The following is a 19,037-nucleotide window of genomic DNA, read 5'->3' as shown; positions in this document are numbered from 1 at the left end:
GGGACCCCAGGGAGCTTTTCAGCAAGGACCTCACTCTTCCTCCAGGGGAAAAGCTGCCACTTTGCTCCTCTATGGAAGCCAGACCAGGACACAACTGGACTTCTCCAGCCCGGGTGTCCCCGTGGCACAGCCTGATGCACAACTGAGCCAGCCCGGGGCTGCACTGTGTGTCCCACCTGCCAGACTCTGTAAATATGTACAAAAAAAAAAAAGCCAACAACAAAGAGAAGAGATTTGCATTATCCTTTCAGCCCCCCCCTTCTCCTGGCACTCACTGCTCTCCTCCTCAACCAGCTGCCCTCCAGGGAAGGATGGACAAGGAGGTGGGACAACATGAGGAAGCTGCAGTTTCTCATCCGGGAGCTCCAGTCCCCCTTTTCTTTGGTCCTTTGGCTTGTTTTTGCTCTGCTCTGTCCCTTCTGTTGCTAGAATGGCTTGGCTGGTGGCAGGGTGGGATGGGCACTGCTGCCAGCAGGCTGGGAAGGCACAGTGTCCCTTTTCTTCCTGGTTTTGGGAGCTGCTGGAGGCCCTGGGAATAGATGCCCGAGCTGGTCCTGTCGTTGCTGTTCCCTGAAACCTGCCTTAAGCAATGCAAGAGCCTGAGGAACCAGCCTGGTGAAGGGGGACCTGGTGCTGCCTGGTTTGTCACCACCCTCCTGCTGGGGGGACCTTGCTGGGGTCAGTGCTGGTGTTTCTCACCAGGGCTGCTCTTGAGATTGGGTGCGTTGGGTTGGCTGGTGTTGGATCTGGTTTGCACCCTGAGAGCCCCCCCTGCTGCCCCCCCAGCCCCTGCCTGGGGGAGAGGAGCTGCTCCCCCCTCTCCTCAGAGCCTGGGAACCTGGTTCATACCCCCTAGAAACACCAACCATGCCCTGAGAGGCTCCTGACAATGGTCTCACTCCACCTGCACCCTCACTCCTCTGGGAGCTGCTCCGAGCTGGAGCTGCCCCTCAGCAGCAGCCTGGGCTTGGCTTGAGGGGCACGGGGAGATGTGGCCCTGAAACCAAACCCACCTGCAGCACTGATTGTCCCAACCCAGGGTTGGAAGAAGGTGCAAGGATGTTCTAAGGTGGGTTTTAGCCTTTGTCTCCCCCCGGCTCCGGCGTGGGAACGGGTTGGGATGCAGCTGAAACCAACCCCCACATCCAGGGAACATCCTGCCCTTCCAGGAGAGTTGCCTGGAGGACTGACAAGGTCTGTAGGCACTTGGAGAGCCTGGTGCTGGTTCCTCCAGCAGCCCTGCTGGATGCAGCAGGAGCAGGGGGGCTGCCATGGAGAGGGACAAGACTGGAGATGCTGACCCCCAGGAGCTGCAGGTGCTGGCCCTGAATCCCAGACATTTCTCCTTCATTCCTCATTTGGTACCAAGAGGGGTTGTGCTTACAAGGGGGGGAACATCCAGAATATTATCAGGCTCTGCTGGGTTTTTCTGTGGATCCCTGTGCTCTCCCAACGTCTGATCCCACTGGCAGTGAAGGGAGGACACCAGGACTCCCTGCTCTTCCCTCCCTGCTCCAGCTCCTCTGTCTTGTTTGTTCTCTTCATTCCTTCCTCTGCCCGGGGTCAGTTCAGCTCCTTGCAAAGCCCCCAGGCTGGGGGGGCTGAGAGCCCAACATCCCTGTTCTCTGCCATCCCTCTCTTTGCTATTCCCTAGTGCCTCTTGGAGCCCCAGGTTCTGCCTGGACCTGCATCCTGGCCTGGGCTGCACGTGTCTGTCTGTCTGTCTGTCTGTCTGTCTGTCTGTCTGTCTGTCAGTCAGGGTGTCCCTCTGGTGTCACTTCTGCACCCCCTCAGCCAGTAGCTACAGAACAACTTCTCCTTCAGCAGCCCCTGCCCAAGCCCCCAGGCTTGTCCCCTCCTTGGCTGGAGCAGCTGGGGACCCTTGGCCAGGTGGGCTCCTCCTCAGGTGGCTCCAGCTGCTCCTGCCAGGAGGAGATGCCCTGGGACCTGCCCTTCCCCAGGCCCTGGGGCACATGGACCCACAGTGCAGATGTCATGACCCAGGGACATGTCACAGCTGTGGCTTCAGGTGGGACAATGTTTTGGCAAGGGAGGAAATTCCACCATGACAGGGACAAATACTGAGTCATGGGACTCAGTTATGGAGGTTGGGGACAAGCACTTTACCTGTCCTGTCCTCTTGGTGCCTCTCACAGGAGGGACTCAAAGCTCAGCCTGAACCACTGGTCCTGCCCTCACTTCCAGCACCAGACCTGAAATACCAGCAGGTACCAAGCTCAGAGCTGGGCAGGTGATGTGGTGGCTCCCAGGGCCTGAGCCTGATCCACAGCAGAACTGCAGAAGAATCTGAGGCTCTGGATGAGGGACAAAAATTAAACCCCAACACGGTACATGTGCCCATTGTTTAAGAGCAGATTAACTATTTTTTCAGTCTCCTGAGGCTGCAGCTGCTCCCCCCTCAGCCCCTCTTGTTCACACTTAGTCAAAAAAATAAACCAGAAAATACTCTCTGGGCAGTTCAATTTAGTGGGAGTCATGAACTGGTGTTGGATCCAACAAGAAGCAGCCTCAGAGAGGGGCTTGTCCCAGCACTGACCCAACAGGCCTGATCCTGGGGAACCAACCAGGCTCTTGTCCCTCATCCTGAATAAATAAGGGGCAAAGTTCTTCCCTGCAGCCACCAGGGCCCTGTTCCCAACCCCGGGGGGCTGGTGGGAGGTTCCATCATCAGGTTTAAACCAGGACAGGAGGTCAGTCCTGCTGTGAGCTGCCTTTTCCTCCCAGCCAGGGGCTCCTGGGGGTTTGTTGCTCAGGGCTGGGTCACCCACCCGAGCAGGAGCAGCCAGGAGTGCCCAGGCTGTTGTGCAGAAGGTGTTCCCAGCAGCCAGGGGCTCTCTGGGGACACTGAGGAGCCCCCCCAGAGCAGCAGAGGGGCTGGCTGGGGCCAGCAGAGCCCCAGGACATCACTCTGTGCCCCCCTGTGTGACACCTGCACCCCCAGCCCCTCAGCTCCAGGTCCCACCAACGCTTCTGGCTTGGTGGGCTCCTGTTCCTCTGTCCCCCTGGGGCTGCAGCTCTGCAGGCTGCCCTTGCACTGTCTTCTTCTCCTGTGCACGTGTTGGTGTTGCTTTAGTCTGGTTGTGGGGGGTGTTTGCCCCCTCCTTGCCCTGTCTGACATGTCCTGGTGGTGAATTCCTTGTTGTTCTCTTGCCTCTGATCTGATCTGCACCCGAAAACCAACCGACCAAACCAAACCAGGGATGGAAACAACCCCAAAACCCAAACCCAGCAACAACCCCAGGCAAAAAAAGGGTTCAGCTGGGAGGACTTGGGCATCAGGGAGTTGACACAACCAGGTCAGGGCTGGGCAAGATGCTGTGAAGAGCCTGTGGGAGAGGAAATATGGGGCTGCAAACCAGCCCAACTGGCAGCAGCTCCAGGGGGACCAGGAGTGGGAACTGTGTCCCATGGCTCAGCCCTCCTCCATCTGCTGCTCTGAGGGAGCTTCTTGCAGCACCAGGTGGGGGCTGGAGTTGGGAATATCCCACAGGAGCTCCCAGGGCACCTCTGGTGTGAAAGAGCAGAAGCAATTCTATTAGCAAACAGCACAGACAGGGAGAGGTGGTTTGGGGGAAATGCTTTGCAACCTGGAGATGCTGGTGAGGCAGGTGCCTGGTGCAGGGACAGGATGGGGAGCAGGGGACAGACAGGTAGTTACTAGGGGACAGACAGGTAGTTAGTAAGGGACAGACAGGTAGTTAGCAGGGGACAGACAGGTAGTTAGTAGGGGACAGACAGGTAGTTAGTAAGGGACAGACAGGTAGTTAGCAGGGGACAGACAGGTAGTTAGTAGGGGACAGACAGGACACAGGGCTGCTGGGTCTAGCTGGGGCTGGAGGGAAGGTGAGATGTCCTCCCAGCCCAGCTCCCTGCCCTCCCAGGAGAGTGAGAGGCAGCAGGTTAAAGTACTGAAGAATAAATAAACAAGTTAAAAACCACCCACCCACCCAAACCCAGAAGCCAAGCCAGGCTGCAGCCCCCCAGGGGCTGGGGCTGCTGCTTTGTGGCCTGGGGAGGCTCTGGGGACACGGGGCCAGTTGTGTGTCTGTCTGTCTGTCTGTCTGTCTTTCCCTGTGTGTGTGTTCCTGCCCCCAGCTGTCCCCAGGGCACCCCCTCAGCCTCTCTCCTCTCCTTCCTCTTCCTTTGCACTCATTTCTCTCCCAGGGCGGGGGTCTCTGGTTTTACTCCCCTCTCCCAGCTGAGCCCTGGGCTTTCCATGGAGCTGTTTTGCTCCCAGCCGTGCTCTGCAGTGAGGACCTGACCCTGCTCTGCTGCTTTCCCTGCTTCTCACTCCTCCTTTCCTTTCTTTTCCCCCCCCTGCACTCAGACCAGTTTTGCAGGCACCAGCCAGGACGAGGTACAACACAGGTTGGTACTGACAGAGAGGGAGGGAGGAGACTCTGCTCTAACAACAGCATCACCTCTGCTGTGGTTGAAAAGCAATAATGGCTACTTTTCTTTCTTTCTTTCTTTCTTAAACACACTTGCACGAGCTCATGTCACCTACAGGCTGTGCTGGGAAGGGGTGACAAGGCTGTGCTGAGGCTCCAGGGAGCAGCAGGGGGGCTGGGGAAGGGGGGGGAGGCAATAGAAAAAGCACACTGTGATTTCCTTTGGGTCAGCAAGGGAGTGTATTTCAGCCATTCCTTCCCTTTCCAGACCATGTTTGTATCATAGACAACCAGTTCAGCTCCTGAAACTCAGCCCATCCTTTGCTGTTTGTCAGTAAAATAGGTTTTTTTTGCATGTTTTGCTTCTGAGTGGTTTGTTTTTTTTTTCCTTCTGGGTTTGTTTGGGTTTTTTTCCAACCCTTGGAAGTGGGAGATAATCCTGGGGAAGGGGCTGGATGGGGGGGTGGGAGGAGGAGGAGGCACCAACAGGGTGGACTGGGGTGGGAAAATGCTGTGCTGGCTGTGAAACCTCCCCCAGGTTAGGTGACATCATGGGACACTGTCCCAGATTTGAAGCCTGCCTGTCTCCTGCTCCCTGGGAACACAGGGAAGCTCTGAGCTCCACAAACTGATTTAAAAAGAAGGTAAATATGTTGCTGTTCAAGCTGTGGGCACAAGCTCCTCCAGAGAGGGGCAAGAGCCTCAACCACACAGAGTTCACCTCACTTCCTACTCCAGCAGGACCAAAAATCTGCCACCCTGAAGCTTTTAGCATTTCCATCCTGCTCTTCCCCCTCCTGGAACAGCCCCCCACGGGCACAAGCAGGGCCAGGCTGACCTTGAGTGTCCCTGAGCACCAATATCTGCTGCACGAGGTGTTGTGGGCAAATCCAGGCACATCTTCCTCAGGGTGGATGGAGCTGCTACAGGAGAGCAGAGCAGGGACTAAAAAACCCCCACCCCCCAAGCAAAGAAACCCCCACGACAAGAATAAGACCCTCAGCAGCAGGAGAGAGAAGAACAACCCAGGCAGGCAGGAAGGCAGGAGCTGTTGTCATGGAACTGCCTGAGAGCTGGAGGCACTGGCACCTCTAATGAAGGCTGAGGGTGAAAGATGGGCAACCCCAGAGACAGAGGCTCTGGCTTCTGCTGAGGTGAGAGCAATCACAGGTAGGGCAAGAGGTGGAGGACTGGCTGGGGACCTCTCTGAGCTTCCCACCTGCTGCTCCTCCTGCCACATCCCATAAAATAATCCTGTCACGGAGCCCAGTGGTGCTGCTGGAGCTTCAGCCCAGGAGAGGCCACAGATCAGGTGTCACCAAGGTTTGGCAAAGCTCTGCTACCTCAAGGAAGCAGGGGAAAGAGAGGGAAAAAGCAGCCAGCAGAGACACTGGTCCTAGGCCCTTCAAAGCAAGAGCTGCCCTGCCCTTCACTGGGCACCCAGTTGCTGTCAGTGCTTGGCAGGGTGAGCTGATGAGTGAAGCAGCCTGGTGGCACTCACTGAGCATCCAGCTGGTTGCAATCCTTTGGGTCCTCCTCCTCTGCAGCTCAGATGGGCAAACTGGGCCTTATCCCAGTGCCTGAGGGCTGATGTCTGTGGGGGAGCTGCTGGCTGAGTCCCAGGGTCCAGCAGAGCACCAGGAGCCTGTGAAAGCACCAACTCAGGGGTGCACACCCTGAGCAGCCTGGGGAGAAGCAGGGTGGAGAGGTAACCATGGCAGAGGCTCTTCTGTTCTGGTGGGACAGCTGGTGTCCAGGTAGCCCTCAAACTGGACCCTAGCAAGGTGTGTCCAGGCCTTGGAGCTGCACTGGGCTGTGTGTGACTGTCAGAGCCAAGAGAGGAGACCTCCCTGGGCAGGGAATCCCACACAGACCTGGCAGGTTGCACTCCAGGACACAGGGACAAATCACCCACAGAAGCAGGAAACTCTGGTGTGTTTTTGTCAGGCTCCCTGCAACAGATTCCCCATCACCTGCACCCAGCAGCACCCAGCCCTGCCTGCAGCAGACAGGCTGCCTTCCACAGCCAGAGACCCTCCTGGAGCCTCAAGGCTTCCCAGGCCAGCTGGACAAATTCAGCAGATTTGCCACTTTTTATAAAAACAAACACCACCACAAACCCCACAACATATATAGAGAATAATAATGTTGCAATAAAATGGGAAGAGCCACAGGCTGTTTCTGGTCCTAAGAGAGCCTGAGTGTTTCTTCTCCATTCAAAGCACAAATACAGGTTGGCAGAGAAATCCTTCCTGGGGACTCTTCTGTGAATCCCACAGGGTGGGACACTCACTGGGGACAAGGCTGAGATGCCACCCCAGGGGCTTGCACAGCAGAACCTCCCTCCACATGCAGCACAATCAAGAGCCAGAACTTCCAGGGATGGCAAGTGGGAACAGGGAGATGACCAGGTTGTAAATCCATCTCCCAGCTGCACTGGTGGAGCACAGAGCAGGCCTGGGAGCTGGCAGGGACAGGGACAGGCAGTGATGGATTTGCTGGCTCATCCATCTGCTCTTGGATTTGCTCTCCAATACAAAATACTATTTTAATAAAGTGCTATGAGCTCATAACTCAGTGTCATGGAGGAGAGAACCTCAGCCCGGGGTTGCCATCCTGTCTCCCTGCACAGAGTGAAGCTGGGTGCCACCTCCAGAGGGACACCATCCATCCTGGGAGCTGACAGCAAAGCAAACCCACTGCTGAGGCAGACAGAGGTGACACAGGCCCTGCCTTTAAATCTCTGATGAGGCAGGACTTGAACACTGACAGGTGGCCTTTCTTATTCCTTTCCTGTTGCATCCCCAGGAGCAGCAGCAGGGACAGGGACCAGCACAGCTCTTCAGCCCTCAGCTGGGCATGGAACCACCTTGCTGCTGGCTGGGAGTGACATGCAGAGCAAGAGGAACAAGGAATCTCTTTTCCAAGGTAGGATTTGGAGAGTTGGCTGCTGCAGTGCCTGGGATGCATGGAGAGAGTTGGCTTCAACAATCCCAGCAGCCCAGGGCGTGTGATGTGAAGGAGGGAAGAGCTGTGCTTGAGTGACACAGGCTGGATGGAGAACTTCATGCCCTGTGAAGTAAGAAATGAAGCCTAGACAGCCAGGAAAGCAGCACTTCCCAGCCAAGATTGACCCAGAGCAGAACCAGTGGCAGCAGTGGTTAGAGTGGGCATGAAAAGCCCTTAAAACCTCCCTGAACAGCCCCTGTGCCCTCAGGCAAAGCTGGGAACCCTTCAGCCCTTCAGCCACCCTGTGCTCCCTGCTCTCCCTCCCACCACAGCAAGAAGCTACTTCCAGCTCATGGAAAACACCCTTCTCTCCAGGGAAGATGGCAGCCCAAGACAGGGAAGGCTCAAGAAGGTTCAAGGCAGCTTCCAGAATTCTTTCTTGCCTGGTGTCCCACCAGGCTGCCTGTTCTGAGGGCCCTGGTGCCCAGTTCTGCTCCCATGCTCAGGCTGCATCTCCCAACACAGCAACTGCCACCAGTGAAGTGGACAAAGCCCAGAGTGCTGTCAGCTCCTGTTGGAGGAGATCATCTCAGCAAGGTACTCAAGGGCACAGATTTAGGTCAGACAAATGTGCTTGCACAGTGTAGTTACAGTGGAGTTCACATCCAGTTCAAGCTCAGAAAAAGAAACAACAAAAAAATACACCAAAACACCCCAACAAACCACTGGGAGATTTTCTGACCTCTCACACACACACAGACAGAACAAATGTCAGCTGATCAAGACAAGCTTTGTGCTCATGACTTGACACTGGCACAGGTCAGAACTGCTCCAGAAATGCAGCACAAGACTCACGTAGCAAGAGCAGCTTGGTGGCAGCAACAAAGTCCCACTCACATCTCTCTCCAGACCCTGCTGGACACCTGAGTGCACCAGGCAGTGACTGGGAAAACACCCCTCAAACTGTAGCAGCAAGGGCCTGGCTGGAGAAAGCAAACAGAGCCTTGGGGGCTGTTCAGTCAGAGCAGACACATCAGAACCCAGAAGCTCAGCAGGGTCTGAAGGGCTGCCCAGCACCCCGAGCCCTGCCCAGCACCCCCAGCCCTGCCTGCAAGAGGGCAGTACCAGATGCAGTTCAAATAAGCTGCTGTGATCCAGGAGGCTGTGCAGTTACCCCACAATCCCACCCTGGAGGCCAGACAGACAAACACAGGCAATGGTATTTCAGCAAGGGAGTCCTTTAATACAGTTGCTTCTGCCTTGTTTAAACCTTGTTTTTCTTTCTGGTGCACCCTAAAAACATGCAATCAAAGGCAGCCTGTGCCAGCTCCCCCTCCCTTGCACCAATGGACACGTTTCTCTCACCACATGATTCCACCTGCCCAGAAGACCCTCCCAGCCTCCTCCCGGGCCCACACACGCTGGTCTGAAGCCTGCAGCAGATTCCTCACACTGGTGTTCCCTTCTGGAAAGGCAGGAGTGGGTTTGTGGCAGCCCCTTTGCTGGCTTCAGCCCCCTCTGCCTGCAGCCACTCCATCTTCTGCCTGTGCTGCTGCACAGCATCAGCCACCCGGGCATCCAGCATGGCCTCGGTCAGAACCCCGTCCTCGGAGGCATAAGCTGCAGCCTGGGGAGGCAGAGGAGGACAGCAGGTTAGTGAGGGCCTTTCCTAGGGCCAGGGAAGGTCTGAGACTGCTCCCTCTCTTTGGTTTCCCTCTCCATGCACCTTTGCTCCCACACGACCCAGCACAGCAGGCAGGATTGTTCCCAGCCAGCGGTGGCACCCGGAGGGAGCAGGAAGGTTCTTGGGGCAGCTGCCCCTGGCACTGACACCCACCAACTGCCCCAGGACTGGCCCCAAGATCCCAGTGAGGAATACCAGCTGGCTTCCCTGGCCAGCTGAAGGCTGCTCCTGTATTACACACAGGCTCCAGCAGTCAGTAAGAGAGCAAAACCACAGACCAAGTGACCACGTTCCCTGCAAAAGCCCCACAGAAAGAAATGCCAGAGGGAGCAGCCCATGCACCCACTGCCCAGGGATGGGAGAGAAGGCAAAGCCCAAACTCAGCTGCTGCACTGGGCAGAACCACCACAGCAGGGACCAGCCCAGCACAGGTTATTCTTGCCCAGGTGCTCCCCCACTGCAGGAGGAATCATTATATCCAGAAATAGGCAGATGATCTGAGACAGTTCTCAGCCTCCTCCAGCCCTAGAAATTCATGCCCTGTGAAGTAAGAAATGAAGCCTAGACAGCCAGGAAAGCAGCACTTCCCAGCCAAGATTGACCCAGAGCAGAACCAGTGGCAGCAGTGGTTAGAGTGGGCATGAAAAGCCCTTAAAACCTCCCTGAACAGCCCCTGTGCCCTCAGGCAAAGCTGGGAACCCTTCAGCCCTTCAGCCACCCTGTGCTCCCTGCTCTCCCTCCCACCACAGCAAGAAGCTACTTCCAGCTCATGGAAAACACCCTTCTCTCCAGGGAAGATGGCAGCCCAAGACAGGGAAGGCTCAAGAAGGTTCAAGGCAGCTTCCAGAATTCTTTCTTGCCTGGTGTCCCACCAGGCTGCCTGTTCTGAGGGCCCTGGTGCCCAGTTCTGCTCCCATGCTCAGGCTGCATCTCCCAACACAGCAACTGCCACCAGTGAAGTGGACAAAGCCCAGAGTGCTGTCAGCTCCTGTTGGAGGAGATCATCTCAGCAAGGTACTCAAGGGCACAGATTTAGGTCAGACAAATGTGCTTGCACAGTGTAGTTACAGTGGAGTTCACATCCAGTTCAAGCTCAGAAAAAGAAACAACAAAAAAATACACCAAAACACCCCAACAAACCACTGGGAGATTTTCTGACCTCTCACACACACACAGACAGAACAAATGTCAGCTGATCAAGACAAGCTTTGTGCTCATGACTTGACACTGGCACAGGTCAGAACTGCTCCAGAAATGCAGCACAAGACTCACGTAGCAAGAGCAGCTTGGTGGCAGCAACAAAGTCCCACTCACATCTCTCTCCAGACCCTGCTGGACACCTGAGTGCACCAGGCAGTGACTGGGAAAACACCCCTCAAACTGTAGCAGCAAGGGCCTGGCTGGAGAAAGCAAACAGAGCCTTGGGGGCTGTTCAGTCAGAGCAGACACATCAGAACCCAGAAGCTCAGCAGGGTCTGAAGGGCTGCCCAGCACCCCGAGCCCTGCCCCGCACCCCCAGCACCCCGAGCCCTGCCCAGCACCCCCAGCCCTGCCTGCAAGAGGGCAGTACCAGATGCAGTTCAAATAAGCTGCTGTGATCCAGGAGGCTGTGCAGTTACCCCACAATCCCACCCTGGAGGCCAGACAGACAAACACAGGCAATGGTATTTCAGCAAGGGAGTCCTTTAATACAGTTGCTTCTGCCTTGTTTAAACCTTGTTTTTCTTTCTGGTGCACCCTAAAAACATGCAATCAAAGGCAGCCTGTGCCAGCTCCCCCTCCCTTGCACCAATGGACACGTTTCTCTCACCACATGATTCCACCTGCCCAGAAGACCCTCCCAGCCTCCTCCTGGGCCCACACACGCTGGTCTGAAGCCTGCAGCAGATTCCTCACACTGGTGTTCCCTTCTGGAAAGGCAGGAGTGGGTAGCCCCTTTGCTGGCTGCAGCCCCCTCTGCCTGCAGCCACTCCATCTTCTGCCTGTGCTGCTGCACAGCATCAGCCACCCGGGCATCCAGCATGGCCTCGGTCAGAACCCCGTCCTCGGAGGCATAAGCTGCAGCCTGGGGAGGCAGAGGAGGACAGCAGGTTAGTGAGGGCCTTTCCTAGGGCCAGGGAAGGTCTGAGACTGCTCCCTCTCTTTGGTTTCCCTCTCCATGCACCTTTGCTCCCACACGACCCAGCACAGCAGGCAGGATTGTTCCCAGCCAGCGGTGGCACCCGGAGGGAGCAGGAAGGTTCTTGGGGCAGCTGCCCCTGGCACTGACACCCACCAACTGCCCCAGGACTGGCCCCAAGATCCCAGTGAGGAATACCAGCTGGCTTCCCTGGCCAGCTGAAGGCTGCTCCTGTATTACACACAGGCTCCAGCAGTCAGTAAGAGAGCAAAACCACAGACCAAGTGACCACGTTCCCTGCAAAAGCCCCACAGAAAGAAATGCCAGAGGGAGCAGCCCATGCACCCACTGCCCAGGGATGGGAGAGAAGGCAAAGCCCAAACTCAGCTGCTGCACTGGGCAGAACCACCACAGCAGGGACCAGCCCAGCACAGGTTATTCTTGCCCAGGTGCTCCCCCACTGCAGGAGGAATCATTATATCCAGAAATAGGCAGATGATCTGAGACAGTTCTCAGCCTCCTCCAGCCCTGCTTGGTAGCCCTTGTTTGGGGAACTGCTGAGATCACTGCACAAACCACATGTGACCATAAAGCTGTTTTTTTTTGGTTTGTTTTTACTGCAAGAAGCACAAAGAAAAAAATCCTTCCCTGTGCAAAACCTTTGTGTCATCCTTCCTGAAGGCAGGAGGGACCAGTCAGGCTGGTGCTCCTGCTTCAAGTTAGGAGCAAACACTGGCTGCAGGGGAGGAGTGCAGGGAAACAGAAGGTCTGAAAATAGAAAATTCACTTTGCATAAAGGCACTTGTCCTCTGTGCTCAGCAAGAGCAGGAGGGATCCTGGGCACACTGAGCAGCCTGCCAAAAATACTCCCAGCACATGCAGCACAACCCAGCCTGCCTGCTCTCCCCACTGAAGGGGCAAGGTGGGAAGTTCTGTTCAGTGGGATTATCCTCTCCCATTCATCCCCACAACTCACCCACCTCCTTTTTTGACTTCTATTTATTTTTCAGGCTATGACTGGGGATTTAAAGCCACAAGGGGCACCTTGTCCAGGCAGCCCTCCAGCCAGAGGGATCTGGTGGTTTAAAATGGAGCGAGTGCCTTCCTGGGATGCACAGAATGGAGAGGACCCTTCCCTTCCTCCCTGCCACTGCACAGACCATCAGCTCAGCTCTGGCAACTCCTGTAAGGCTGTGCAGTTCATGCTCTGTTGATTTTCTCAATGACTTTCTATTTATAGAAAGCCTCAGGCCCAAGCTGTCAGGAAAGCAAACGGGAGAAGCAGCTGCCCCTTCTGGGAGCAGGTTGCACACACACAGCAAAATGGGGCTGAGCTGCTTCTATGTTCATACCTCTGCCTTCTGCCTGGACACATTTTTAACCCATTTTCTCCAGTGCAACTATTCATGTTTTCTAACTCAAGTCCAGTTAGGAAATAAACTGAAAGCAAAGTATTTGGGGGAGGAGGAGAGAGGAGAGGGATGGAGCACAATGACAAGTCCAACCTAGATGACCTAATGCTTCATTTCAGCCAAGAGCCAGGGTTTATTTTCACCTGGCCAAACCCACCTGTCTCCTCTGAAGCACATTTATCATGAAACCTGCCTGCACAGATAGAAGAAAAAGACCAACAATAAAAAAAACCCCAAGCAACCCCCACAGCCCTCTCACTTACAATGTCCTTCAGCTCAGACCACTACAGAACCATGAAATCCAGATGATCTTTCAGTTTTTAAAAAATATAAACAAGGCTGAGGGATAAAAAGGCAATTTTATGTCAGTGGCACAAGAGGCAGGGAAAGGACAAGAAGCTCAGCCTTGTCATTAGCACTGGGACATAAAACCCCTGGGAATCCTCTTGCCAGAACAATTTTCTGGAGATGAGGGTCTGGAATAATGAAAAGTTGCTCTTTTTTGACATTTTATCTAGAGCAGATCAGTGGGTTGAAGCACAGGGTGCAGAACTAGGAAGGCTGCACGTTGCTACAGACAGATCTGGAGGGAATTGTTAGGTGTGTAAACACATCTAATCCAAGCCACATCCATAAAGTATTAGCCATGGGGAATGGAGAAGCACAAGGACAAAAGGGAATGCTCAGTCTTCTGCAGAGGAGATTAAAGTGGATTTCTAGCATGCAGACTATTAGCTGTGCCAGACAGCAATATTTCTCCCAGTGCTAGAGGTTACACCTGCTTTTCTGCACCTTATTTTTTCTGTTTGGTAAACTGAGGACAAACTGAGCCAGACTGACCCAACAGTGAAGCAGAACTCCATGGAAATGGCAACCAGGGAAGCCTGTGAAGCTGCAGCTACTGCTTAGGCTTCTAGTTTAACTCAGATGTTTTTCTTTAACCAACTGCAAAGCAGAGAACTGAGTAGGAAGTCCCAGAAGAGGCTCCCTAAATCCTCAGGTCCAGCCCTTTTGTAGCTTCCCTACAGCTCTGCACACCCAGTGTGGATACAAAACTGCCTAGAACTCCATGGTGTGTCCATGAAGGTGCTGCTGGCAGCAGGTGACTTCCCACACTGGCTGCCTGTGGGAGGCAACACCCTGAACCAACAGCTCAGTCACACAGGGGTTTAAAAGACCAACAGTTGAGGAGTTAACAGCCCTACCTGTATCTTACCACCTTCCAGCTCCTGCATCCTGCTGAGGAAAGGCTGAGGAGCATTTTCTTGAGCCAGTTGGTTCATCCAGCCCCTCCCTGCCCTGACCCACCCCTCAGGTGTGCAGCTGAGGTGCCTTGCCAGGCTATTTTTAGTCCTGATCAGCTCCCTGACCCAGTTCCTGGTGCAGCAGCACAGAGCAGTGCCAGCAGGAGGGACTGGGGAGCAGAAAGGCAGGGACAGGAGGCAGCAATTGCTGCCAGGAACGAGTGTCAAACTGCAGCCTTAATCCTTCCCTGAGAGGAGGGAGAATTGTACCAGCTCCAAAACTGCCCAGAGCAAGTTACCTGTCAGCACTGACCCAGGCCCCAAAATACTGATGCCAGGCAGGAGATCAGCTTGGGTTCAGAGCAGTCAGATCTCCTGCTAGAGAGCTTTTCAGCCACAGCTACTGGAGAGCTGTGCCCTGGCACACAGGCAAAGCCACAGGAGAGGTTAACAAGCCCTGCCACAGTCAGTGGGCCAAGCCTGGCATGAAGTGCAGCCTCCTGCAAAGTTCTCCTCCAGCTCCAGGCAGTGACAGCTCCAAACTCCTTGACCCAACGACTGGAAAGGAGCCCTGCAGCAGCACTGAGGATCAGCAGCTCTGGCAGGCAGCTCCAGGGCAGTGCTCAGCACAGAAGCTTCACCCCTTGTCAGTGCCCTCACAAACCTGCCATGGACTGCACCCACCCAGCCATCTCCTCAGGAAAGAAGCCCTCAGCAAAAGTCTCACCTCGAGCTGCAAGAAGCCTGTGCTGTTTTAACACTGACCCATGACAGGTCACACTTTCCTTTTTCCATCAATAAGGGGATAAGATACAAAGTCCTTCATTCCAGAACACCAACAACTTTGATTTCTGCTTCCTGAAGCTTCTACATCAAAACAATTCCTATCTTTTTGCCCATCCTCTCCTGTATCTTATTTTTTTAATGCCCTTTGACAATTTAGTCACAGCAGAGAGGAACATAAACTCCTGCTGCAATTTTACACAGAACCTTAATAATAGTTCTGGCACCATAAGGTGCATTTAAAAAGTGATCAGGGCTAAGACACCAAGAAATTAGTCACCCTCACCTTCTCCTTCCTTCAAGATCACTTAAAGGATAAATGATAAAGGCTGAGGCTGTTTCTGGGCAGCAAAGATAAGCTAGGAGATAAGGGGTGATGAAAAGCAAAGCTGATAAAAAGTCAAGGATCATTTACCACAGCTTTGTGTTGCAGAAAATGCCTGGCAACAAAGCCTTACACATAGAGGGCTAAGGGGGCTCTCTGAAAAGTGAAGAGAAATAAAGAAACACCAGGACAATCAGTGGCTGCTTTCCCTCCCACATCACTGCCACTCAGTTGAAGACACACAGCCTGGGTTTCAAAATCAGCAGCTCACAAGAAGTGTAGCTGTGCTTGGAGAAAGTTAAACCATGATCTGTGAAAGGCAGAACAGCCCAAAAATCCTGGTCTTCCCCCCGAGCTGTCAGCTCTCCAGGATGGTGTCTGAGCAGGAGCTGCTGGGACACCCTGGCAGCTCACCCAGCCTCTCTGAATCTCACACACTTGTCAAACACCTTGCTAAGCTTCCAAATGAAACCTCCAAAGACCTGGGACTCCAACATCTTAACACTCAGACCTTCCAAGAAGGGAAAAGGAACCCAGAAGCCCAGTGACAAAAGCCCTACTTACCTGCCAGGCCACAGCAAGCTGAGAGATCTCTCTGCCAGACATGCCCTCTGTCAGCCTGGCAATCTCTGAGCACTTCTTCCCATAGTCAAACTGGGCCAGTTTCAATCGCCTGAGGAGCAGGAGAAGAAGGATTAGTCCTTGTAGCCACATGCCAGGAGGGCAAGGGAGTCAGGGGTAGACTCTGTAAAGAGCAACACTGCAGTGAAACCAAAGCTCAGATTGGATCAATCTCTGGAGAACGATCCAGCCCAAGGATCCTTCTCCTGTTCCTCCAGTTCTGTGGCACAAAGGGGCACACCTGGAGCAAGGCCAAGAAGACTGCACAGCACACAGGGAAACAGGTCACTTGGGGTGACCTGTCTCTGCTCAGCCAAGCACAGACAAATTGTTGGATATGAGGAGTTCCAACAGTGTCCCCACTATTGGCTCCAGTGCAGACTCCTCCATTTTAAGGGCAAACCATGGCACGTGTGGGGAAGGGTCACACAACAGGAGGCACCTCAGTGTGAGGGAATCACAGCCAAGGGGATGAAGAAGAAAAGAAAGAGAATCCTGCAGGGTCAGAGCTCTGCAGGGACACTCACTGCTTGCCCTCTGTGGCTGGTTTCAGGACATGCCTGTCAAAATACATCCTGACCAGGCGCTCCCGCTCCTCCAGCTGGGGCAGGTCAAAGTTCACCATCTCATCTATCCTGTCATTGATGGCCCAGTCAAACTGCTCGGGCTGGTTGCTTGCTAAAACCAGCATAAACCTGCAAGTAGGAAACAAGAGAAGAAAAAAAAAGCCATAAAAATAAACCCCAAGGAACCAGTCTGAACACTGGGAGCTGCCAGGGCCAGCACCAAAGACCTCTCACCACCTGGAGAACCAGCTCTGTATCAACCAGCAGCTCAAGTGGCATGTTCAGCTACAGTTCAACATGAACATGCAGTTCAATGTGTAGTTTAAGGTATTTAGGACTGAAATGTGTTTAACTCACTGCTTATCCTTCCCACACCAGCCTTCCCCACTCTGGCCCTGCCATAGTGCCCTGATTTACCATTTCACTCCCCACCTCTCCCACACCAGGAGTGTCACAAACATTCAGCCATAGTCCAACCTCCCAGAGCCCTCTGTTTGAAGCCTTCAGAAGAAGGCTGGACAACATGGAGAGATGTTCTCTGGCACACCTGTATTTCCAGTTGCAATGCCAGCCTGGGGAACTGACTCCCAGCTGCTGCCTGCACAGCTCCCTAGAGGCAGGAGGGGCTGAGCTGCTCCTGCTCTGAAGGCACAGAAGCTGCCCAACTGAAAGCCAACAGCACCACTGAGACCTGAGCCAGCTGCAGAGCAGTGAATGGGCCCATCCTGGCCCAGGGAGGGAGCTGCACCACTGCTGGGGCTGTGCAGGGGAAGGTCACTCTGCACCTGGTAACTTGACTTGTTTCCTTCAGGCAGGTCTGACCACACGTTCCTGCTCTCAAGCCCAATGTGCACAGAGAGGCACCCACAGCAGGTACCCTAACCCAGAGGTGGCTGGTTCTACCAAGCTTTGCTCCATGCTACAGATGTGTCTTTTCAAGCCAGAAGCCCTTCCTTTTCCTTAGCAGTGATGCTCCTTCCCTCTGCCAGTTCTACTTGAATTGATGCTACCAGCTTAGCAGAGCATTTTCACTTGAAATGGGCTTTTAACCCCAGCTGTTGGAATCCTGACATTCCTGCAGGCTGTTTAAAGCCTGATCCACAGGGGTTGTGCTCCCTGCTGCCATTTCTCAAGGTAACTTCACAAACCAAGAGCCACACAGGCATAAAAACTTTGCTTCTGACCAAGGTGCCTCCCAAAGCCCTGCAGGAAGACAGCCTGGAGAAAGAATGGTTGTTATTATTAAGCTGATGCCCTGCAGGCCCAGCAGGAAGATGTAGGAATTTCTTTGGGAATTTTAAGCCAGCAGTTGACAGTGCTGAGTGACACTGGTGACAAATCCCCAGGTAAAGTAACATCACTCCTCAGGGTCTCACCAAAGCAGCTGGATTTACAGGCACTAAGACTAATTTAAATCAACTCCCATTCATGGATCCAGGACCCCTTATTGCCCAAAGCAGCACAAAGGCTGCTCAGAAGCCAAGAGCAGTGCATGAATCACAGGATGTGCTCAGCCCCCCTAGATGCCTGGCAGTTTAAATCAGGGTTGAATTCAACATCTGACAAAATGACAGCCCAGCTGTTGGGAGTGGAGGCATCAGCACCAACCAGGCATGCCCAGAGCTCTGCTCAGGCAATTTAACATCAGGGGAAGGAACTGTCCCCTTGTCACCTCCTGCAGTCACTGCCTTGCAGTGCAATCATAAATCTTTGCCAGATCCATAGCAATTGGACATTTGAAGTCTAAAAAGAACTACTTCCTAGAAAAATGGGGGACTATCTTCAAGCAAAACATGCTGTTATTCTTAAAAGTTCTGCAGTTTCATTTAAACATCATCTTGGCAAACACAGGACAAAAGAAGACATTTCCAGAGCTCACCTAGGAGCTCAGGATATCCACAGTTTTTACCCTGGAAAACTGCATTTCCATCTTAAACCCCATTTGCTCTGGGTCCTGCAGAACATGTGTATTTTGCCAGTATAAATTTATTCTATTTATTCTTGCAAACAGCAAGAACATTGCTTAATAATAATTACACACAACTCAGCATTTATGGAGCAATTCTATCTATCATTTCAGAAGAGACTCACTCTCCTCACAAAGAGAAAAGCAAGGATCTTGGCAGGTTCTTGCAGGCTCAACACCTTGTTCTGTAGCAGTTACCCCTTTTGGAAAGGCACATCTTCCTCACTGGGACAGGGAAGGGTACAGAGAAGCCACACACATGCAAATATCAGCTAGACCTGGATTGTTTTTAACAAGTCCAAAAGAGACATGAAACAATGAACTTCTAGAATATTTATTTCAATGCTGGGAGGTTCCTCTGACAGGTATTTCACTACAACCTTACTAAGGGGGAAGTTCAGCACCTTCCCACACACAGACAGAAACAACTTTCCTTGCTGGCTCAGTTTCTTTGTAAAAGCAGTTTAACAACTAAGTAATGTTCATACACACACACAAATAAAATAAAAGATGATTTGAAAAAGGTCAAGGAAAGGTCACCTCTCCTCATTAATGTGGTCAGGACGTGGCTCTTTTTCATCTGAGCAGCTCAGACAAGCACCAACTGCAGCATCTTTAAAAAGACTCTGAACCAGCCAGCATCAACCCTCCTGTGATACTGATTTCCATGGGCCCAAACCTCTCCTTGTTTAAACAACAGTAACTGATCAAGAAGGAGAATGTGCTCATTAAGACAATCAAGAGGCTCAGGTACCAGCCCTGTTTCAGGAAAGAATTTCCCACCAGTGCTGGAAAGGAGCCACACACAGTATGGATGGCACATATTTCAGGTCCTTAGTAGCACAGATGATATTTGCCCACCACAGACTTTCCTCAGCTCAGGGAAATACCAGCTGCTGGAAAGGCTGAAAACAGATACTTACTTGTTGCTGTGCTGTCCTGTTCTGTGCAGGAAT

At 53.4% G+C, this 19,037-nt stretch overlaps 1 protein-coding gene across 1 annotated transcript in view; it reads right to left on the bottom strand.

Moving 5' to 3' along the window:
• Positions 1–8,785: 8,785 nt before the first annotated feature.
• The window catches only part of ATAD3A (ATPase family, AAA domain containing 3A), a 21,395-nt gene continuing 11,143 nt past the window's right edge, over positions 8,786–19,037 (bottom strand). Inside the window, 4 exon segments of the mRNA XM_010005179.1 lie at positions 8,786–8,988; positions 15,493–15,601; positions 16,077–16,244; positions 19,005–19,037. The exon segment at positions 19,005–19,037 is cut by the window's right edge and continues 20 nt beyond it. Coding sequence (XP_010003481.1) covers positions 8,809–8,988; positions 15,493–15,601; positions 16,077–16,244; positions 19,005–19,037 — 490 coding nt within the window. The 3' untranslated portion in view covers positions 8,786–8,808.

Source organism: Chaetura pelagica, unplaced genomic scaffold, assembly GCF_000747805.2.
Source record: "Chaetura pelagica isolate M959 unplaced genomic scaffold, ChaPel_1.0 scaffold159, whole genome shotgun sequence".
NCBI lineage: Eukaryota > Metazoa > Chordata > Aves > Apodiformes > Apodidae > Chaetura > Chaetura pelagica.
Note: the sequence above shows the minus strand (reverse complement) of the source record. Positions and strands in the feature narration are given on the sequence as shown.